Source organism: Neopsephotus bourkii, unplaced genomic scaffold (genome assembly GCF_033783945.1).
Source record: "Neopsephotus bourkii isolate Nb327-2 ecotype Australia unplaced genomic scaffold, CSIRO-AGI_Nbou_v1 NB_379, whole genome shotgun sequence".
NCBI classification, from domain to species: Eukaryota; Metazoa; Chordata; class Aves; order Psittaciformes; family Psittacidae; genus Neopsephotus; species Neopsephotus bourkii.
In genome coordinates, this window is record NW_026900884.1 from 2,365,021 (window position 1) to 2,389,602 (window position 24,582).

Consider the following 24,582-nt stretch of genomic DNA (forward strand, 5'->3'; position numbering starts at 1 on the left):
AGCAATAGAAATGTACAGATTTCAGTGGTTTGTATCAATAAACATTGATAGAAATTCTTAAGCCTATTCTTACAGGATTTTCTTGTTGCCAAAGTAGAGAACAGTCTGAGTAATAAGAGATACTGACAAAACGCTTCCAGTCACTGCTTTCTGCAGTGAGTGGACCCAAAATATATATGCCATTATTGAATTCTGCACTGTTTCTGAAATTCCTGAGAGTTAATTCACATCAATTTGAATGTCTGCAAAAAAATTATGGAAACTGATGGTCTCCTTGAGAGACACTGGTAGCATAGTTTTATTGTAGCATGGATCATTATTTGCTAGGCTTTAAATAATGTAACTATAACTGTTTTAGACCAGCTTAAAGTAGTTTACAGGCCACTATGAGCTGAACAAGCCTCAGTCAGCTGCATAATTTAGTAGCAGTCTAACAGGACTGTCCTGAAGATGAATGATCTAATCAAATAAACATGGGAGAAGAAAACACTTCTGGCTAATGGAATCCCAGATGGAAACTTGGAGAACTTGGGTCAAGGGGAGAAGGAATATTTGCCTTATTTTTACTCTTCTCTATGATCTGCTTTTAGCCACGGCTGCAGACAGGAACTGAGCTGGCAGTGTAAGAATCTAGTACAGCTGTTATGAGGTTCTTATACTCTAAATATTGCATGGATTTCTGGAAAGAGGAATTAGTTATTTATCTGTCAGACTAGGACAAGAAGTAATGGGCTTAAACTGCAGCAAGAAAGATTTAAATCAGATTTTTCAAATAATTCCCTAGCTGTTAGGACAATTAGGATAATAAGCTGTTGGAATAAAGTTTGGTCTATCCATTATCAGAGCATTTAAAGCACCTCAGATAAAGTAACTGTCAGGAATGGTTTGAATATAGCTAATTTCCCACTGGGTCATGAAGACAGACCAGGTGAACTGTCATGATCCATTCTATTCTAAAAGTGACACTGTGACACCTCATACTCATTTAGGCATGTGCAATTTGTTACGGTCCATCCAATACAGTGAGGAACCTTCTGATATCACATTGTCAAGCCAGGAATCATCTACAATTTACTGTAAAAAAGGCAGAATGAATTTTTCTCCCAGGCTGAGAACATCTCAGCTAAACAGAGGCTGTCCCACTGGGTATTTATCACAAGCAACTGCAGAATTACTACTTCAAATTGTTAAAATCTGAACCTTAAACAAAAACATATACATATTTATTAATCAGTTTAGAGACACTCCAAGGAGTATGTATTTTGCTGTCAGACATGCACATGAAAAGATTCTCTGAAAGATATTTTTTAAAAAGTAGGTAAGTTACCACCTGTATTTAACTGGATAAACAAAGAGCATAAAGTTACATGAATACTCAAAGTAAAATTGGATAACGCATATTTGATGCAAAGTGGAGAATGGAATGCTCCCCAGTGGAACAGTCTCTTTGGATGCTCTTATTTCAAGTGGAATCTTATTGTGGATAACTCAAAAATCAGTTCCATTAAAAAAGTTAAAGTTTGTGCATCTATATTTACTGTACTAATACTATTAAAATGAATAAGGCATATAACTCATGATGCTGTTGTTAAATTAGAAGCTGTCTTTTTACTCAGACTTATAACCATCCCTCACCTCTGCCATGTTTTCTATACAGACTGTGGTACACGGTATTGATTTGCTATGATTAACATGATTAAAGAAATACAACCTCTGTAACTGTGCCAAAATGAAAAATGTCTCATTTATGAACATTTATGAACATAAATAATTGAGTCTTTTAATATACTGTTGATTATAAGTGATTGTCTAATTGGATAAGTTTGAATAAATTGAGTTGAGCCTTAGGCAGAGCAGTTAGCCATGGTATGTACTGATTTATTATCAGAATTTAAATTTCAATTACCTTTACGGAACCAAATGCTCAGATACAAAGCATTCTCCTTTGTTTCCACTTTCCTCACCCAGAGCATAACTAGTTTTAAATGTATTACAATAGATGTTCAAAGCAGTAACTAAGAGTGATATGCTTCAGAGTAGGAGTGCTGGCAGAGTACTAATATCTTTACGCAGAATGTATTTAACTTTGCAGTCTGATATACTTTCTGCTATGCTTTTATGGAAAAACTTATTGTACTTTATCAGTATCTCATGTTTCATGTCAGGAATTAATAACAGTGTGATGCCTGGACAATCTGTAGAGCTATACTGTGTACTAACACACTAGTACACCACAGGGCTATGTCAGGATTGCAAGACACTCTGACTGGAAGATTTCCAGATGGTGAAAATGCAAAATAATTATTTTTTAAGGGAGGGAAGGGGATAGAGGAGGTGAGGAAGGGATTTCTACTTGTCCTTTTTTTCATATAATTATTTATAAATTACTTAAAGTCATCTGAAGGTTATCAATTCAAGGTAGATAATACAAAGCGTATAATTAATTAGTAGCTGCATTAAGTATGATATCCATTAGATATTTTTAATATCCTTTCATTTGTTCAGATGTAAATGAAGAGAAATTTTGTAAATGAAAGTGATTCTGTTGAAAGTAGCGGAGTCAAACGGGTACAGGTGAAGCAGCAAACCCCAGATTAAGCCATTGCTCTTTCATAGCTATTATTTAGTGAAATTTCATAACAAATGTCATCCCAAATGGCACGTCTGTACCCTTCATAAAGTTACATTTGTCAGCAGAGGAAAAGGCAACATTTTCCTTGAAAGCTTTATGATGATAGATTATACTTACTATGGTGCATTGCCTTCAATCCCATAATTATTGATATTGGTTGCTGCTGTAATCCCACATATAATAAAAGGTACTCCACCACTGATCAGGTAAAATCTGTTGAGAGATAATAACTAATATTTTAATTTGCCTGACTTTTAGTCAAATAATGCTTTTAAAATAATGGTACCTTCTTGAAGTATTTTGTGTATACAATACTGCTCAGCATTACACATGTCCCTAAAACCAGAAAAGCAAAGAATGAAGTATAGTCATGATAAACACTGTACTTTATGAAGCAAACAGCAGAAAGCTTAATATTTAATATTTATATGGACCTGCCTTTATAATCTCTTAAGTCTTTAGTAAATGTAGTTACAATTGCAGTCGTACGAAGAACAAAAGCTTGTCTAATGAAAGAAACTACATCCCAAATAAAGTTCCTCCACTCATCTAGATATTTATATTTAATAGTTATTAAATATGTAAGCATTATAAATTAAAAATATTCAGACAAAGCAGATGTATTCACTTTAACCTGAAAATGTTCCCAGGCAAATTCAGTGAAATCACAGAAATATTTTCCTAAGTCCTGGATGTCAAAAGAAAGTTCAGTTAGGCAAAGGGAAAAGGGAGAGACCACTTCACAAAATGTGGTGTTTTTTTTTTTTTTCTGCTGAAAGGATCAGTCTGGAGAAATCAGGAGGATTAAATATCCCTTTGCATGTACCATGCTTTTCTTCACTCATTCAATATCCAGTCTTGCGAATGCGTTAAAATCCGAGGGCCTCTAAGACTTCAGCAAGGTCACACAAATATTCAGTAAGTGTTACCCCAAGTGTTAATCTTTCTGTATAAACTTGTATTCTAAGACTGAAAGCACGTAGTTTCACACCCCTTTAACCGACTAAATGCCAATGAACTACTCGGAAGCAGCAGTCATTCCAATGTATGATCATTAAGCTATATTCAGGTCCCAGGGGATGTCTCACTGAAGCTGGCTTTCTGCATAGCTAGGTCCAAATTCAGCAAAGTAAGCCGTCATCACATTTTCCATTTACATAAGCAAACCACAGAATTATGCATGGAGCACAGCACTTCCACTGCTTCACTCTCTGAGGTGGAGAGCACTGGCCCTGGTGCATGTGGGGCTACAGCTGAAGTGAATGCTGCTCAGTGACAAACGGGAAGATGTTCCACCACACCTGGAAGCTCAGCTGGTTCTCTGAACATCCTGACTAATTTCCTGTTTTAACCAATGCTCTTCTGTCAGTAGATAAAATTATTTTCTTTCCAAGCCACACCTCTGGTGTGGAAAATGGTATGCAGGGATACAGACACTTCTCAATCACTACTATTATGTTGTCCATCAGGACTGAGAGGAACCTAATAATGTGTGGGAGGCATTCTGACCAGAATCTGGCAACTGGTTTTCTATAATGTGCTATAAACATTGAGAAATTTCAGAGTCATTTCAAGGCAGGATTTTTACAGAAACAGAGTAAGATTAAATAAATCAGCATTTAAATCAAACCCAGATTTAGTGTTAGAATTTTTTAACCTCACTTCCCCACCTCATCCTGAAGCAGAATTAGAGGCCAGGCCTCAGAAAATTTCACGTCAACATTTATAGTCAATTTTGTCCTAATGGTCTAAGCTGTAACAGAGAAGAGAAAATCGCCCTCCATATTCATCAAAAAGCCCTTCCAATTTTATAACTTCAAAGTCAGTAAGTATATATTTTTTTCTTCAAACTTAGCTTATTCTGTAGAGCTCAATAAATTCCAGTGAACAAGCTGCCTCCTTACAAAATCCACTCATTCACTGCAGTATAATGATTGTACATATCTTTTGACTTGAGCGTGTTGAATAAGCTAGCTTAATAGCTTATTATTTTTAACAAAGACATGTTCAGTGACATTTTTGAAATTCAGGAAATTACTAGGGTAAGCAATGAGGCATAAGAAAGTTAATCCCAATTTATCTAAGAGATAGTAAGGAGCAGAAAAATAGGAATACAGAATCACTCATAGGAAACTGCACTTCAAAATCATCTGAAGTAGTTACATAGAATTTACCTACAATGCAACCTATAATTTTATTTTTTGCAGTGCTGCCACTTTTTTACAGATTCGATACATGCATTTAAATCACATCCTTATCTAAAGCCAGTATTTGGGTGATAGATAATCTACTCCATATCTCACACTTTCAGAAGTGTGAAAATAGTTCAGCAGGCTGTAGTGTTCAGCAGAACACTACAACAGTGGCATCAGATATTCTGGAAGCACGTAGCTACCCAGTGCTTCAGTAACGTGGCAAAATCACCCAAATTCCTGCCCTGTCTCATACCTAAGAGAAAGAAATACATTCTAGAAATTACATACGGTGAAGTCAATGGTTTCAGTGTACCTGAGGTGCACTGTACTTATATCCAACACAGCACAATGCCTGCTCTGTCTCAGCAAGAGAGGAATGGGATTAAAACAGAACAAACAGAAAATATCAAAGAAATGGAAGTTAAATTGTAAGAGCAGGAGTACATGCTCTTGTCAATTTGTGTGAGCTCATGGATACCTTCAACAGTATATAAAAAATAACAACAAACCAACAGTGGAATGTCACCAAAGAGAAGAAACTTTGCTCAAGAAGATCCATATACATGTTAGTTGTGAAGTAGAAAATTTTAAATTAAGAAATCTAGACCAGTCTTTCCAAACATTAGTTCTATGCAATTGCTAGTTTTTATCAATTTCTCCTTTTTCACCCAGATGAGATGTTTAGGACAAATAATTTTGAAGAAAAAGCTGGAGCAGAATTGATAAGGCATAAACAAGAAGTGAAGAAAATGCAAATAAATAGTTATGCTTCAAACTCCTACAAAACCTTTTAACTAAGAGAATCAAAGTGCTTTATAACAATTAATTTGGCCTCACAGCCCCCTGTATGGTTGATAAACATTATTATCCCTGCTACACAGATGAGAAAACAAGCAGGGAGAAATTAAGTGTTCAAGGTTATACAGAAAATCTGTTTCTGAACGAAACTTAATTCCTGTCCTATGTTTAAATACAACGCATTTCTCTCGCACTGTAAATGAAGGGACTGGACAAATTACAACATCCAGGAGTTCATCTCCAAGCCCAACAAACATGACTGCATCTCTGTGAGCTCAAGCAGGAGCATGAAGAATATAATATTATCTGAAGGATCCCCTCGTAAGGGTGGTTTCCCCCCAGTATTCTCTAATCCTTTCCAATGACTGTCTGTTACTCCCTATAAAGCCTGACTTGTGGAGTAGGAGCCTGTGGGCACTATTCTCTGTGCAGCCCTAATACTAGCATTCACTGGTACTTCGTATACTACTGCCTGAGCAAGTAGGCAGAGCAGATTTTCCAGACCTTTCGCTGTCTTTCAGCCATACAAAAGCAAAAGAAAGGGGCAATGCTCTTGTCCAGTAATGCTCATTCACAGAACAATACAAGAAATCAATACTGGATGAACCTTGTACACTGAGCAAGTTCGTGTTTTTTCAACCATCTCCTCTCTCTTCCCCCCCCCCCGATATTATTTTGAAAATAATGATCAAACTTTTCCCTACACTGTTTGTCTAACTTACTACTTCCTCTCATAACTATCTTTTGATTTTAAAGCTTTAAAGTCTATATCCTTTCATTAAGTAACCAGCTCTTGTCATTCAATAACCTTTTCTACTTCTGAATTAATTTTCTTACTTTTCTCATTAAGCCAGTGTGCTTACTCCTATTCACAAAAGAACACGAAGTAACCCAGGATCCAGAGCCAATTTCATCTACGTGTGTTACTCTTCTACCGTTCAAGAACACCAACAGTGATACAGACTACCAGTCTGTAAGAGGAAGCCTGCTCTGACAGACATGAATGTTATATTGGAGCCAGCTAACACAGAAGGCTTGGCTGTACTCAAGATAGCCGTGCAAGCAAATCTTTAAAAACTGAGAAACCACAGGAAGAATTTTTTTTTTTTTTTTCAGCTGAAATTTGATCTTGACAAGCAGTTAATTTATATAATGTTCTAAAATTGTTTTAAAGGAAAACTGTAGACTATCTGTGGGATGATTTGGGGCTTTGAAACGATTGCCAAGCTGTTGATTCAATAGCCCTTGGGAAGTTTTTAAAATCTGCACATTGTTGTTGCTGGCCACCCAGGGATGCCCTGATGATTGCTAGCAGGCTTTCACATCAGCATATATTTATTTACTGAAGCTCATTGTATCCCATCTCCACTAATATTGTTATCTAAGCTAATTAGATTAAAGCTAGCCTGGTAGGCCTTAGCATGCTGCACTTGCACCTTAGCTGCAGTGCAGACATCACCTACAGCCTGAAAACCAGGCTATGAAGACACACTCAAATGATGTGCAGTAATTTGCGGGCGGAGGGAGGAATCGTACTCATTGAACATTAGAGGGAACTCCTAAGTTCCTGCTGCAGCTGCTTCAGTCTAGTAAGCACAAGAGTTTTTACTATGTGCACTGACATAAACACAAAAAACCCCAGCAGAGCAGCAGACACAGCTTGAGGTGATGTCTGTTGACACCATGGCTTACTGTTCTCCAGCTTCCTTTCCGCATGAACTCTTGTAAGGCAAACTCTACCACAAAATACTAGGAGCTATATAGCCAGCCTGATAGAAACAGGATAATGTCAGCAAGAATGACTGCAGTAGCCTGCAGGCAGCATCCATTCTGCTAACTTAACATGCAGTGTATTCTTCTAAGTTAATTTCCATATTTCCATTACTCAGTAAGTCATCAAGTAAAAGGAGAGCTCTATCCAGTGATGAATTTCTCGCGTGAGTATCTGGCTATTCTCTAGCACAAAATTGTTTCCAGATTAAGAACCTTGACTCTGGAACGAATTCTGAAAAGGACCAGACCTTGGCTTTGTGGGTGTAATGCAAGACTGACTTTAAGATATTTCTGCAGGGGCTGGCAGAACAGCAGTGTACCAGGAAGTGATTTAGTAGCTTCAAATAGTCAACTGCAGATATTACTTGATTAAAATGTATGTATATTTAAAAACATTCCTCTCTGCATGCACAAGTCTGGAAAGGTACATGTTAGATATCTAAAGATACCACTGAAACATTAATCTATTTCCCTTTCCTCAGTACAAAAAAAAAGATTCATTTATTTAGCTCTACATACTGTTAGGGCACCGTTCATATAGGAGGAGATACCAGCCTATTAGCAGCTTGCAAAATAAAAATGAAAATTAAAGAGGAGTCAGAGCAAGATGACTTTCCCTTTATTTTTCCTTGAGCTGCGATTTGATTTTAGCATATTCGTGAAAATAATCCATATAGAAAATGGTCATTAACTTCCGAGCTAACCAGATGCCACAGTTCAAGTACCCGGCAGGTAGGCAAATAAGTAGCTGCTCTATATAAAGCTGAATTTATGAGCCTGATTTTCAAATTATTCTTCCTGAATCTTTCATGCATCACATTGTTTCATGGTCCTTCTTCCTTGGAATTTAGACAAAATAAAAAAAAAAGACTTTGCAGAAATGATGGTGTTTTTGAAAATATTCATTTAAAAAAAAATATTGTAATTTTAAATCCTATGCCCAGATCCTCTTGACTTATGAACATATTTACAAATACCATGTTAAATATTCTTCATGGCCTTTCTGAAGAGAAATAAGCATTTCTTAAGTGCTTATTCCCTGTTTGTAAAGCAGAATATAAACACAGAGAATACACTAAAAGAAAAGGGGGGGAAGTAATCTACTAATAATGCTAAAATAAACTTTAATATTGCAAGTCAAACTCTAAAAGGTATATAATAGCAGAATTAAGAGTTGTGTGAAAACTATTTAACACCTTTATGTGACAATTGTTATTCTTTCTGTCTGTTCACAGTCCTGTTTTTTGTTCTGTAAGACTTTTCATTCATTCAGTATGGAAGGGGTTTCATTCATTTAGCATAGAAGGAACACACCACTAGGCACATAGTTACTAATTTTTATATATATTTCTTCTTTCTAGATCTTATTGCAAATTAAGAGCTTCAGAAATATTAATTAATTAATCATCATGATGTCCTTGTGAGAATATGTATAATTTCCAAGTAGAGGCAGAGACTGAAACACAGAGAGATGAATGACAAAACCATTAAAAAAAGCCTCTGCAAATTTGTTTGCTCAGCTTAAAATGTCCAGGCCTCCATTTGACAAAACTGGACTCTAATTTTTTATTAAAATTGGCCGTGAGATAGAAGTTCTAAATACTTTGCTGCATCTGCCTTTAAAGACTCATATGGGATCCTGGGCAGTAAAACGGAAGAATGTTACTGTTAGAAGATAGGAAACATCACCTATCAAATGGCTTCAAAACCACTTGCTTTTCTCACGCAAGCCCACTGCACTAGATATTCATAATGATCTTCTGTCTCTCTTAGATTATCTCTCACGCACTGCCAACTAGAAAGTGTGAGAGTTTAGGCTCTGCTAATGGACGAAGCCAAGAGGATGTTCTGAAGCTATTTCTATTCAACTTATTTGGTTAATATCCTTCATGGCTAGTGTAGGCATTACGTCTAATTTTGTATTTTGCAGGAATTTACAGGCTGGCAGTACAATTGCAGTTTGCTTTTTTTGCTTTACCAGGACCCTGTAAGACAGTCTGAGCCAGCAGAGAGGACATGGAAAAACAGAATTCAAGAACTCAAAAAATATTTAGTGAAAGTTCAGAAGACAGAGAAGGGGTTTCGTTTATACAGAGAGAACTGTGTTATGTCTTGGTGAGCTAGACCAACTGAAGTAGCCATTGTATCTAAGGAGCAAGAAAGCAAGAGACACCTTGTCCTTTTTTTTTCCTGTTTTATTGGAGAATGTGTTGGGGGCCATTTGAAATCAGAGAAATACGATTCTTGCAGTGCATTCCATGCTGCAGTTTAGCTCTATCGACTTCTAGTCTTGCTCAGACCTAATGAATAAATAACTTCAGTCATTTAGTCAGGTTAAGGAGGTAGTCATGCTGAATGTAATTCTGAAGGAAATAAGTAAAACATTAAGCAGCATGTTGGTGAAAGAGAAAATACATTTTTTTTATTTATTAAATATTCGATCTATATTTTTTAAAGTTTAAAACAGGCACGGAGCTCAGGGAGAGTTACTGTTTATGTTAATACTTGGAGAGAAATATTAGGAGGAGAAATAAAACTCATGCTTTGAATATTTTCTATTTGCACAGCCATTTTATCCCTTGGGAACAAAACAGGCCCTTCAATTCCATTTCCTCACTTAATTTCTGGTAGTAAAATGGATGAAACTCTTGTTCAGAGCAATTCATTGCTACTTCATTTTTCCAGGCATTTGACTACTCTAGCATAGAGCTGTTAGCTGAAATTATTCTGCAGTTCCAGCCTACTGAATCAAACACAACTGCATCACCGAGCACTGCATTACACCTTTAGAAAGCCAATTACCATCAGGATGTACTTTCAAAGGGGAGAAAAGAACCATTAGCCTATCAACCCTCATCAAGACAAGCAACAGCCTATATATGACAATGCCATTTTATATAATATGAAAGTGAAATGAAAAGTAAGGCATGCAAAGATAGTGATAATAAGTGTTGTACCCTTATATTGCCACATATTTAATACTCAATTCACATTATATTAGTATCATTGTTTATGACTGTCAGTATCACCTTGAATTTTAAATAGAAAATATGGATTTCTTTGGTTTTACTTAATGTATTATTTCATTAAGCCTGCCAAAGGAACCAAATGAAATGAGTAGCAGGAGGAGATTTATTTTAATTTGGATCAACTGTGAAAGTCACTGACAGAGGGGTCTGTCTGGTCTATGTTCTATGACTAAATTTTGAAACCCTGTTTTTGAAAAGGAGTTTATGTCAGTCCTTTACAGCAGTCCTCAACACCAACTCCCTGAACTCCCTGTCTTTCATGTATTGTTGAATTTGACCATTATTTGGTTCGTGCAAAATCTCATAAAATTTGAAATGCACCAATCAAGTTCTTATTTTATAACTTCTACATCACCTGAAAATACACTCTTTTCAGTTTTCAATTTCCAGAGGAGGAGAACCTTTGGAGAATTTATTCAGAAGTTGTTTATTAACTACTTGATATATTTTTGGATTAAAAATGAAATCTAGTTGTAGTATTAAAAGAGATATTTTAAGACTTTTTAATTATGAACTACATTGCCATTAGAACTGAATAATTTTGATTGCATGAGTTTCACAGGTAATATGTGAAACTGTCCATTTTCTAGAGAATAATACTCTTAGTTTCATTTTCTGATAACTTTCACCGTACATGCACAGAATGATTCAGAAAGTATCAGTGACCACGCAATTGATGCAATGAAGATAGAGACTTTACTTGTAGACCCAGGTGGCTTATTCTTAGATTTTGCTCAGCTGAGCATTCAAGACAGATGTGTGCAAAAAGACAATGAAAAGAGAATATAGGAACTCCTGGGAAATATCTTGAGGGAGGACACATTAATTCTGTTCTCCTAAATTAATGTACTCCCTTTTCTCTTTTTTAAATCAATGATTGTATAGGAAGGCCAAGATCTTTGTCCACAGTGCCAAAGGAAGCTGAAAGTGTTTAGGAGAAAGAGAAAAATACAAGAAACACTTCAGAGATGTGAATTTCCACAAAAACTACATTGTTAATTAGCATAGTCTTATGCAAGCCTTGTACCTTTTCATGCAATATTAAGTCCCTGTTCCAGAGGGCAGGTGATACAGAATCTCAGCTTTCTCTACTGAACTTTTATGTGGGCACAGAAACAATGGAAATTGATTTCCTACAGATGTTTTCTTATGATTGTCTTTGGTGCCTAAATAGGTACAAGGTCCTCTAGAGATCTTTTCCCATCTATCACTTCAGCTTTCCCTTATCACAGTATCACAGTATGCTAGAGATTTGAAGGGACCTCAAAAGATCATCTATGTTGAGATATTTATCTTTGTTATTCACCTGCCCATCTAGTCATGTGAAAATTACAGGAGCTTAATGATCTCTACCAATCCCAGGCTGACTAGCCAAGTTATTAGACAAGGAAAGCCTCAATGACAGTCACACACCTAAATAAACTGTTTCTTTAAGGAGATCATACTGTAAATAAGAATAAATTTCCATTTGTTCATTACAGATAATTACAAGCAAAATGCGAAAGATCTGAGCTTTAATTGTTTGAAAACTAGCAGAGGGATAGGAAACTTAAATTCACTGTTTAAAAAAAATCCTGCTTTTTTTTTTTTTTTTATAATACTACCACAATTTTTACATTAGTTTACTGATTACTGAATGATGAATGTTGGTGTTACTATTTGCAGAGAGAAAACAATAGCAAGAAAGCATGGCTCCAACAAGTTAAAAAGCAATTTTATCTCTGGTGGTCCTGAAACATTTTAAGCATCTTATAAAGTGAATTTGATACAGGCCATTAAAATAATGTTTTTAGGAAATTTAACATTGCCCCATGAAATCTGCCATTTCTGCCAAAAAAACCCTGCCTTTCTTCAATGAAAATGAAAATTACAGCTTCAAACATAATTGTATATAAAACTGCTGAATGCGTCAGCTGGTTTCTGTCACATAACAGTGATTAGGTGGACACTATTATATAGAGTGCTCTCAAATACTTAAAATTATACATGTTCTGGCCAATGTGTAATATAAATATTTTTCATATTTAATGGATCAATGCTTAATATAGTCACATATTCTTAATAAAGTGCTTTCTTATGAAGTGTACAGAACAATGGTAAATTTCATCTCTTTACCCAGGTTTTTTTCAGCATATCTTATGCATGTTCTTAAATAATACTCAGATGCCATACTCAAGCCCTATTATACTCTGGATAGTTAATACATGGAGGTAGCTTTATTGGCTTTTAATTAGTAAAACTTCAAAGTATTAAAGCATTCTTACTGTTTCTGAGGATTTCACCAATAAGGTAATAAACACCTCTTCTTCAAAATATTATTAAGGATTAATACATCCCCAAAATTATACAGATTTAGTATTTCAGGCTTCTGCATCTCTGGTTTTACAATTATGTCCTAATCACAATTTACTTCTACATTCCATCTATTTAGGTAATTGAGTTTAGTTTTTATATTTATATTTTATACATAGAATCATAGAATCATATTTATTTTTTATAGATCTAAAATCTAATCACACAGCTAGAGCAAGATGCATCCTCAGGCAAAGTGAGAGGACAAACAATCTTGTTTAAGACACGAAGAAACCACACACTAAATAAAAATAATATCATTTTGATTATTAAATCTTCTTGGTCTACGAGAAATATTCAGTCACAAACCCAGAGGGCCATTTAAAATCAAAAAGCAGTTATGTAGAAGATCCATGGAAACCACAAAACCCTTCTATTGAATCTTTCCAGCTACCAAGCTTTTGTCATCGACAAATCAAACCCACATTTTTAAAGAAAAGAGGAAACAGTTTCCTGAAAGGAATTTTTTGTGATGTAAAAAGCATACAAGCAGGTTTTGAATTTCTCTACAGTCCATATTCAGCACGCAGTAAAGGAAGGGACTCTGTGCTTTATTTTGGTTCCCATTTTGAAACATTTTGAAACATTTTTTGTATAGTTCCAGTATTTTTAGGATTTGCCACACGTCATGAATTAAGAAGGGGCATCCCTGGAAATTAAAAAAAAACTCAAAACCCTCAACATCAAAGACATGTTTTTCATTCACAAAGGATACTGCTTTCAATTGTAAAATAAAACATAAAGAAACACTTTCAGGTGAAATCAGTGAAAGGCATAGATGGTAACATCCTAAGATACACCCTAAATGACTTGGCATAATGATCCTGCAGGTACTACATTTTTGTTTTATTTCCCAAGACTGCATGGCTTAAATTTTTCAATCAAAAAAAAAAAAAAAGTATTATGTGTAAGATGTCTGCACAAGTTAAATGTGGGGCTTTTCCTTTTTTTGTATTTCTGTCCTCATATTGTCTTCGTTCACAAACACTTGCTGAGAAAAAATACCTCTGGTCCTACAAGGAGCAGCCGAACAGAATAGAGTGCCTGACTCAAGAGTTCGGTTGCACTCCACAAAGACCAGAGTTGCAGAAAATTTATGCACCAGAAATCCAAAATGTGAAGCTGCAAAATATAGCTCAGGTAAAACCCACAAACTATTAAGATGAAACGTCAAAATTTTTTCCAACTAGGTATTTTCCTGAATATCTATTACCTAATCACTTGTAAATATTGACTTTGATTTCCTTTTCAGAATAAGAAGACATATGAAAATGTTGTCATCTCCCATTAATAATAATACAATTTTACAGCTGGCCACATTTGGAACATGTATCTATAGCATACACAACCACTACTTACATCTCAATGGATTCATACAGAAAAAAAAAGGAATACAAAACCTATTAATTTGATTAATTGTGAATAACTGCTCTCCTGGGTAATTTAATGGTATTCCACTGTTTTTTTTAAAGCACATTTTATTACTTCCTGTCATTTTTCACTTAGGAATCCTTAGTAATGACAGCTTCATTTTCATATATTTCAGCACTGTAGTATATCCCTCAGTTTTGCTGTTTTGAAAGAAAACTGCCTTTTTTTTTTTTTTTTTTTTGGGGGGGGTAACTATTAGCTGGATGAAATAATTTTAAACCCATGTAGCAATGATCAATATATTTGGATGTTTTTCTAGAACAATAATTAACAGCCTAGGCTACAGCCCATACATTTCATGTTTTTGGTCCATTCAAGATGAAAGCTAAAAGGAAACAGAACTAGGATGGGAGGAAGAAATAAGATCCCTGGAGATCTTAAAAACTAGATGAGGGCCTGAGCTAACTTTTAAGTTGGATTGTTGAGTAGAGAGTTACACTGGATGAGTTACAGATGTTTCCTCCAAACTTACTATTTTTATGATTCTGTGATTAACTTATTATTCACTGTTATCTTTTCAATCATAAGAGAGTCTGTCCACACTAGCTGTCAATGACGAGAGAAGGGTTCTTTAAACCTACTGCTCTTCTAGTTTATAACATTCTGTAAATTGAAACATATGCACTACTCAGAGTAAACTTGATTCATAGGTAAGTGAGCACAGCTTGAAAATTCCTGTAGTTAGAAGAATATCTGTCTGCAGACAGACTTCTTTAGAAGAGTACAGTGCATTATTAAAATGTAACTGAGCCGGGACATGACTGAGGTCAGAAAGACACCCATTTCTCATGACATCAACAATGCCTACAGCTCTGAATACAGCCAAGAACAGTTGCAACAAAGGAAAATATTATGCTATGTATAAAATCTATTACTGTATCAGGTAAGTTGCATGTCCATCAAGCTCCATGTGAGTGAGATGCAGACTTGCATGATTTTGTATTAAACAAGTGCATTCTTCTTTTGCAGAAATTAATCTGTACTTTAAAGAATCTTAGTGAAATTTCATCCTTACAGCTTGCAATAATGGAAAAGCCTACTTTTGGTTTCACAAAGAAAAACTTGTATTAGGATTTATGCAATGTTATCCACTTCTACAACCTCCAATTTATCAGAGATCCAGGTAGCAAAGAACTTAAAAACTTGCTAAGTAAGTCTTACTAAATGTAACAAGCAGCAGTGAAGCATGAAAGCATGATGGAAGTAACTTTCCCTCTTGGTTTTAGACTTTTGGTTTTCTGGAACACCTTTTCCTTCACTTTCCATTGGATGTAATTCAATATGCTCATCCGGAGCACCAAAAAGCCTTCTCTTTTAATACTATGCATAAAAGAATGATTATGGATTACTCTGCTATTAATTTATAGAAAAACTGTATTTAATTAATAACTTGACTCCATGGCGATTCAGATTTGTTGATAAAAATTCAGGTTGACATTTTTTCCTTAATTCACCCTATTGAAAAGTAAGAAACAAAGGTACAATTGCATGAGTCCATGAGTATCAATCTTGGATTTCAGTTTTAATACTGAGGTTTTTTGCTGTTGTCAGTTTTAATCTAACTAAGTTGAGCTATGGAAAATATTATATATATGGTGATGGCATGAACATTTGCTTTTTCCTGTTGTTTAAAAACTGACATACACAGAAATCTATTTTTGGTGATCCCTATCCCAGACTTTAACCAGAAGCAAAAACAAGCTCTTCCATCATATATAAAAAGGTCAAAGAGTAGGTTTCTGAAAAAATCACAGTGTTTCTTGGAGCACTCAGCCAGAAGTGATCATGAAACACTGAAAGAAAAGGACAAGCAGAGATAGAGGAGAGTTATCTTTATAAATAATAATTGAGAAACATTAATTAAAAGATAGAAATTACATGCTATTTCCAGAATGTTACTGTGTTAGCAATGCAGAAAAATGAGATCTGAAAAGGAATGACTAGCAGTTTGCCATCTTCACAAAACCATAAGAACATCTCATGCTCAACTTTCCAGGTCAACAGGCTGCCTAGCTTTGCTATGATAATTGTTATCAGATTTGGCAATGCCACAACCACAGAAATTTTTGTCTTTAGTTGGAAAAAAACATCTTAAATGCATGAAGAGGGAATATAGATAATTGTTTGCTTATTCAATAGAAGGGTAAAAGTCTGTATGAGTAGACAAGTTTAATGTCATTCTTGTATGAGAAAATAACAAGAATATGTTATGCCACACTAAATAGTCCAAAATGTCTTACATATGAATTATAATCAGCATAGGGTAGCTATTCTGAAAACAACAGTGGTAATAATTTGCCCATTATTCCTGTTCCTTATCTTTTTGATTCATGCAAACAAGCTTTACTGACATTAGGAATCCCAGGAATCCAATTCCAAAATAGCATGCATAAATATTTTTTGGAAATGAACTCTGCCTGTATGTGTAGTTTTGTTCTGGAGATGTCTGTAAATTCGTCTAATATGAAGAAAAAGCAAGATCCTATGACTGACCACCCATGAGTCACATAGTTAGCAAATATCACAAATTCAAGGACCTTCTATAATCAACCTATAAAACGAATGACCACAAAAGTAAAAGACTAGCAGATAAACTAAGACAATAAATATATCTGAAGAAATTATCTGATCAGAGAATTATAGGCATACATTTGCGGAAAATGTTGTTGGTGAACTACTTATATCAACTGATGCAACTACTTGTAGTAAGCATAGCTACCAGTCAAAGCATATTGAACAGGGAACTACTTCTTACATTTCATGCTTTCATACATTTTCCACAAAAATCGCATAGAAGATTTGAAGGAAAATATCTGAAATCCCATATTTCTTGGCATTGCTTATACATACTGAGAAGCAAACACAAATCATAGCTTTCCTACCTCATAATCAATAGATAATAACTAGGTACCTTTCATAATCAATAGATAAATAAGTCAGGTATTTTGTGGGCTCAGGTTTTCTTTCACAGAAAACCCAAGCCAATGTTCACTTTCAGATAAACTGTTAAAATCTTGAATTATTCCCTGAATATTGTGTGATCCAACAATAATGACATCACCTCAGTATCTGAGTACTCAATCTGCATAGGCACAAAGTTTAATCTGAACATTCTACTTTCTAAGATTAAATATTAAATATTTAAATTATTTTAATCTGTGTCATTAAAATTCCTGGGAATTTACTGAATTTTATTTGTAAGTAGCAGTAAGCAATAATTTCCATCTATGAATAAAAATCTTCCTGTGATTAATTATGTGTAACTCCGAGTGATTCAGTGAAAACCTGTTGTCAGTGTGGATGTTTCAGAGCAGAAGCTGGCCTAATTTTTTGTTACGTTTTATATAGTAACATGGTACCTGAATAAAAATACCTGGAGGATCAGCAGCCAGTTTCTACAAGACTCATAACATTTCCGAATACTGAAGGCATATTTGGAACACATTAGTTTCAAAGTGTCATCTGTCAGAATTTGCTTGCATAATGAAACACAAAAATTTCTTGCAAGACCAACAAGACTGTAGGAATTCAGCAGTAAATAAATGTTTGAAGAACGAGAATACTGTTAAAAAAAATGCTTCTTTTAAGAATAAGGGAATTGTAGGGTGGGAATGAACATCAAGAGGTCATCCAATCCATTCAAAAGCTCTGAGGCAGGGTCACATTAAAAACCTATCATAACTGACTTGGCTTTATCTAATGTGTGTTAACAAATTGCTTATGACAGTTTCCACAGCCTCCTAGGTAACTCATTTTACATGTCAGCTCATCTCATAGTTTATAATCTTTTTCTAATATCAACCTATTTACGCCTTACTGCAACCTAAACTTATTTATTGTCCTGTCATTGATAATTTCAGCAAATATTTTTACTAATGCATTTTAAACCTCACATGAATGTTATTAACACTCCTAACTAGCAGTTAGGGTCCACAACTTTCAACTGATTTCAGTTCACGTATTCTTACTTTTTCCTTGTTTACAACTACCATTGCAAATAAGGAGTTAAAACTTTTGTGTAAAAAGTTTAGGATAAGGGTTTCAAACAAAATCATATGAGTCCAGAAAGTCAAGCTCTAAACAGAACAGGAAATACCAGTATTTTTCTGATGGTACTGACAGGTATACTTTTTTTCATTTCCCATCCTTTCAAATGTGGAACCTCTTAAAGGGATGTGCCTCACCACCAGGGATGTGATTTACCGTCCCATTAAGAAGTATCAGGAATAAGGTTTAAACAGAAATCACAGAAGATAGACAAGAACTATTAAAATATGTAACAATTTTTTTTTATCTAACTTAGAATCATAGAATAGCTAGGACTGGAAAAGACCTTAAGATCATCTAGTTCCAACCCCTCTGCCATGGGCAGGGGCACCTCACATTAAACCATCTTACCCAAGGCTCTGTCCAACGTGCCCTTGAACATTGCCAGGGATGGAGCATTCACAACTTCCCGGAGCGACCCATTCCAGTGCCTCACCACCCTTACATAAAGAACTTCCTCCTTATATCCAATCTAAACTTTCCTGTTTAAGTCTGAACCCATTAACCATTGTCCTGTCACTATAGTCCCTAATGAAGAGTCCCTCCCCAGCATCCCTATAGGCCCCCTTCAGATACTGGAAGGCTGCTATGAGGTCCCCACACACCCTTCTCTTCTCCAGGCTGAACAGCCCCAACTCTCTCAGCCTGTCTTCATACAGGAGGTGCTCCAGTCCCCTGATCATCCTCGTGGCCCTCCTCTGGACTTATTCCAACAGTTCCATGTCCTTTTTATGTTGAGGACACCAGAACTGCACACAAGAGTCCAAGTGAGGTCTCACGAGAGCAGAGTAGAGGGGGGTAGGAACTCCACAGTAGGTAATTTGAAGTAATTGATCTAGGAGGATGCTAACTTTAAACATTCTTACCTTAAAATTGTAAGTATGATTTTCTCTAATGTCTTCTCAATTGGAATTTTTAAGGATAACTATATTGAAAAGAAAGGAATCATCCACATTTCCAGTAAAGGACTTCAACAATTTAGAATGCACAAGGACAAGGTGATCTAAGGAAGTATATATGTGTTTTTTCATAGTTTCAACTCAAACCAAAGTGAATTAATCTAATGCAACTTTTCCTCCCAAAACTTTTAAGCCTTTCTTCCAAACAGGCATAAAATAGAGATTATCACACATATTTAGCATGATGTGTGCACACAAGTTGGGTTTGAAGCTGAATTTACAACAGTTATATTTAAATATGCTTCAGCATATTCAGTGTAATATGTGTATCTGTAGATTTCACCAGTCTTGTTTGTCCAAGGAATATATTTTTATTTTCTTTAATTTTCCCATTAATTATTAAAAAGAATATTCTGAAATGCTACAATCATGCATTTAAAGTCATCATTACGGAATAATTCTATAGTACACTAGTTGGTTGCCTGCATTACTCTAGTTTCTATGACATTGTAGTTTATCAGTCTGTACAACATAGTTCACGTCTCAAGTTTTCTTGCAACATTACCGTTTTCATCACAGTTAAACTATATGTATATGAACATCCACTTAAAAGAGAGATGTCCTGTAACAAGATTAAGATCCAGCTTTCTCACATGCCAGTTTTTGTAAAGAGAAAATTAGTATCTAATGTGACTCTGGCTTTATTTAAAAAAAACCAAATGCTTCATTTTAAAAATTTCTTAATAATAAATGAGTAAAGTCATCCACAGATAACCTTTTCTGTAACTGTGGTGAATATTACCTCATGCAGATGAGAATGTTTAGTTCTTTGGACATACCATGGCAATAAACACATCTCAAATTATCTTATACATATCTCTTTACAGCTTTTTTTGTATAATAAGCTTTAATCTATATGACACCAAGGAATCATCTGAGAAAATATTTAGCTCTTTCAAATCTGATAAAGTTTTCTACAAAGCCCCCACTGGAGTTTGAATATATTATCTTCAAGGATTTTAGAACTTGTAAAATTTCCAATCAGCATTCTACATTTTGCCTGGAGCAGCATATCAAAGCATGGAGCATTTTATCAAACTTACTCTACCCTCTAACTTATCCAGTACAATTATGTACATGACTAGCTCAAATTCTAGAAAGTGTTGAGGCAAGGAATAGTGTAACAAGAATTCTGAATTTCCAGGAAATACCTAGATGGGAGTTTATGATAAAAGCATCTGTAAATTCAACCTAATATAGTTCTGCAGATCAGCATGTTGCAGTTACAGCCTTTCAAACTTGAAAATATCATAGCAATCATTATAAGACACCCTGAAGCTCATAACTTTGCAAGCTTGCAAATGCCATAACTCACATAGTTAAAATTTCTAAATTCCAAGACCATAATTCCCTCATTAAATGCCCAGGTGTAATTTTCTTTTCTGGCTATGGTTGTCAATAGCTTTAGAACCATGGAGGTCTGAACACATTACTTGCTATGCTGTTTAATAGCTTATTTACAAGTAACAAGTTGACATATGATTCTTTTGCAATAACCATCAACCATTTCTTTTCATATATACTAAGTAACTCAAGCACTGTTCTTTAAACAAAGAGGATAAAACTTCACCTTCTACTTGGACATCTAAAGATTTGGTGTTATTGGATTTTTGCTCTGGAAAATGTCAACATCATATGCATTTCACCTGTACCTTAAGTCATAAAGTTATGGCGGTAACAACATCCTATTTCTAGTTTAATTGCAACATTCACTTGAAATGAGATACAACCAAGGAAGAACCTCTGTTCCAGGCATCTTTCACTTAAAGCATTTGATAGTGCATTCAGGTCAGATTTGAAGAATAACTTTGCCAATTATGACATGAAAACGAACTTTTAAAATTCTTCCAGTTTGAGTCTTGATTTACAAACCAGATGAAGTGGAACAAAAATAAAGCAGGTAGGTCTGTTACCATCTTGATTTTAATAACCCAGTAATTCAGTCATTCACCTTGAAGGTGGAGAGATGAAGTTCTAATCACTTCTGTTTATTCAGATTAGCCAGGAAAATACCTCCCCACTATGACACCATACACGGGTAATCCAGTGCCAGCTGCAATGAATATTTACATGGACTATGCAAAGTGCAACAGCTTTCCCAGGGTACAACTGACAGTATATTGCTACTGTGAATCTCCTTAGTATTTCAATTTTTTTTATATACTGAAAATGTTCTTGTGTGGAACAATTAATTGAAAGCTGATTTAAACATTTTCTTTGACCTAAGATAATTTCCCCCCATATGATGGAAATGCATTTAGCTTCAGGCTGAAATTGAATAAGAATAAATTTATGAAAATGTTTCCCTTGTCACAATTTTATACCCTTTTCCACTGCAGATCTTTCAGTTACTTTGGTAGCTAGCTATAAAATGACTTTGGCTATAATCCATGACTCCATTTGACCGTATATCAGCATTTTAAGAATGATCATATTAAGCAGCTTGTAATATCAGTATGTCCCTAAAGTATCGAACCAACTTCCAGGCACCTTTAGGTTCTGCAGTCCTTTTCATTCATGATGAATAGACTAAAACTGCCTGTTTTATTTTTAAGCTTATATTTTTTTGTCATCTCTATCTGTTGTACCTCAGGTGGCAGAATCTTTCTCGTCATTCTGGCTAAGCACTACAGCTCTTTTGTTTGCTTGTTTGTTTCAGGGTTTGGGGTTTTTTTTTGAGAACCTGCCTAAATTGGTGGGCTGATATGACACAGTACATTCTGACTGATAAGATCAGTATTTCTGATGTACTGTTACATCATTAGTTGTGTTGTATCATCTTTGAATGTCAGTTAATAAAATTAGCTTCAGAATACAGCATTGTTCAAAATGTGAGCTCTATAATTAAATCAAGCTAAAATTATGGAATTGATTTTATCCTTAGATTATTTTTATATCAAATATAATATTATACTAGTTTATTTTTATGTTGAATGTAAGTTTTTTTTTGTGAATAAAACCAAAACAGCAGCTGGAAGGAAAATACGGCTTTCTCCTGTGTTCAATTTTTATCAAATGCAAAAATTTTAAAAAAGGTATTTCAGCAATATAGCCTTTCTCTTTTCTGTGAAATATCACAACTATTGAAACAAGAAACATGGGAATAGAGATTTGCAGATGTGTATGAAAGCAGGTATTACACACTATGGGTTTTTTAGGAACCTATGGTATTGGGGCTTTAAGTGGCCTTGCTAATACATGAGGATTGAAAAAACTTCCATTTTTCAATAATGAATCAAACTAATTACAGCAAAATTTGAAAATTGTCTAAAATATACATTGGAAATGACAATTTCTAGACTTGATTTCCAATAACTAAAATAAGAAGTCTTGATAATAATTTCGGAGACACTAGTTAAAGTTCCTGATGACTGGCCCTGCCCACATAAAAATATTCTGTCCTCTAAGTGAAGGATGTAATCAAGTATTTAAATTAGAGCCAACTTCCTTGAGCATGACATAGCAGATTTTCAGTGAGACTGTTTACTTACTGTACTATGGTTCATGAAACTGGTGACGACCTTACTTGCAGGGAGACATCACTTTCACTTACTCCCCAATGACAATTGTCTATTCTAATACTAAGGAGTGAACTACAGAGATCTCCTCAGGGCTTCTGAGTTCTGCCCTGTGGCATTTCCCATTTATTTCAACATATACAAATTACAGCGAGGTTTTAAGGAATAGGCAGGTAATCCCTTGGGATAATCAGATGTAAATTTAAACTTTATAGAGGTGGTTTGTTATGTTTGCTGCAGGAAGGAAAAATGGGATTCCATGGATCAAGATTAGAGGAATTAATATTTCAGGGCATAAAGAAGAAAACAATGGACTGTAACTGATGCCTTTCATCTGACCTCTTTTTCTCTCTCTCCCTCTCAATCACTGTTTGATACCAGAAGACATGAATTAATGAGAGCCTGTGCTAATGAAAAATGCACTAGAACTTAACTGCATTTCAGAGCTGCTGGTGTCAAGGGGACAAGTAATGTCTGTGTCTGTCAGAATGTAAATTAATTCGCTTCATATGATTCACACTCAAGATCCAAAAAAGAACATGGCCAAGAAAATGACATGACATATTTGGCAAACTTGACATTTAATAGAGAATTTGTTATCATGGTCAAATTTTGATCCCATTACACTGGTGTTATACTTCAATAAATTACAGCCAACTTTTTATAATTGATAGGGGAAATTTTCTAGATCCTGAGAGTAACAAGGAACATTTTCTGAAGGCTCTTTCAACCTCAGTAATATTAGAACCTATTAGTTCTTTTTATTCTAGAGTTTTTCTCTGATAAAGGACATAAATATTCTTTAAAAATCTAAATATAAGAAGTCTTTAGTCTTAATAACTGGAATGTTTTTACCTTCATATACCAGTTTTCAAGATGATGAACATTGTTGTATGCAACAAAAATTCAAGAAATACCTGCTTTATTAGTAACTTCTTCAATAAAAATTGCCACATCTCAATTTGTGATGGAAGTCACAACACTTCCAGCCAGGCTTTCTTGGGACCTGCAGTTAGGCAAATGAAGCAGTACATAGCAGTAGACCCATTTGTGCCCACGAGTTGTTTTCAAGCTTGTCAGAATTCAGACCAAGCATCTAAATGTTCATGCTGAAACAAGAAGGGTTAGCACTGTGAGCAAAGCACTAAGCAGATGCCATGACCCCTCTGGTATAATGAAAGTCTGCAAAATCTCCTCACTGCAAGGCAAGAGGGGCAAGAGGGTCATCATGGGATTGGCTGACACAACCTAAAGGAGAGGGTTTTCCTGATTTGCAAGTTTAGCATGGTTTCTCCTTTTTTCTGTGAAGGAATTTAACATAATTCAATGTCACAAAGGTGCTTAGCTACTGTTTAGCTGGGTACTGTTGATTAATGTTCAGGTAGCTGAGAGAAATAATGAGCCAAGGAATGACTGTGAAGACCTGCTGCCACATTCACAGACTGGGAGGATGCAACTAGAGCACTATATCATCTTGCACATCCATGTGATCAGAGTGTAGGTTATTATTGCTACATCACAATCACAGCCCACAAAGAAGATCCCTGTTGTTTCACAGTATCACAGTATCACAGTATGTTAGAGATTGGAAGGGACCTCAAAAGATCATCTAGTCCAATCCCCCTGCCGGAGCAGGAACACCTAGATAAGGTTACACAGGAACGTGTCCAGGCGGGTTTTGAATGTCTCCAAAGAAGGAGATTCCACAACCTCCCTGGGCAGCCTGTTCCAGTGTTCCGTCACCCTCACTGAGAAGAAGTTTCTTCTCAGGTTTAAGTGGAACCTCTTGTGTTCCAATTTGTACCCATTTCCCCTTGTCCTTTCATTGTTTGCCACTGAGAAGAGCCT

At 35.3% G+C, this 24,582-nt stretch overlaps 1 protein-coding gene across 1 annotated transcript in view; it reads right to left on the reverse strand.

Moving 5' to 3' along the window:
• The window catches only part of ADGRA1 (adhesion G protein-coupled receptor A1), a 46,655-nt gene that overhangs the window by 5,016 nt on the left and 17,057 nt on the right, over nucleotides 1-24,582 (reverse strand). The window contains exon 5 of the mRNA XM_061349037.1: nucleotides 2,750-2,845. Coding sequence (XP_061205021.1) covers nucleotides 2,750-2,845 — 96 coding nt within the window. The remainder of the gene's footprint in view (nucleotides 1-2,749; nucleotides 2,846-24,582) is intronic.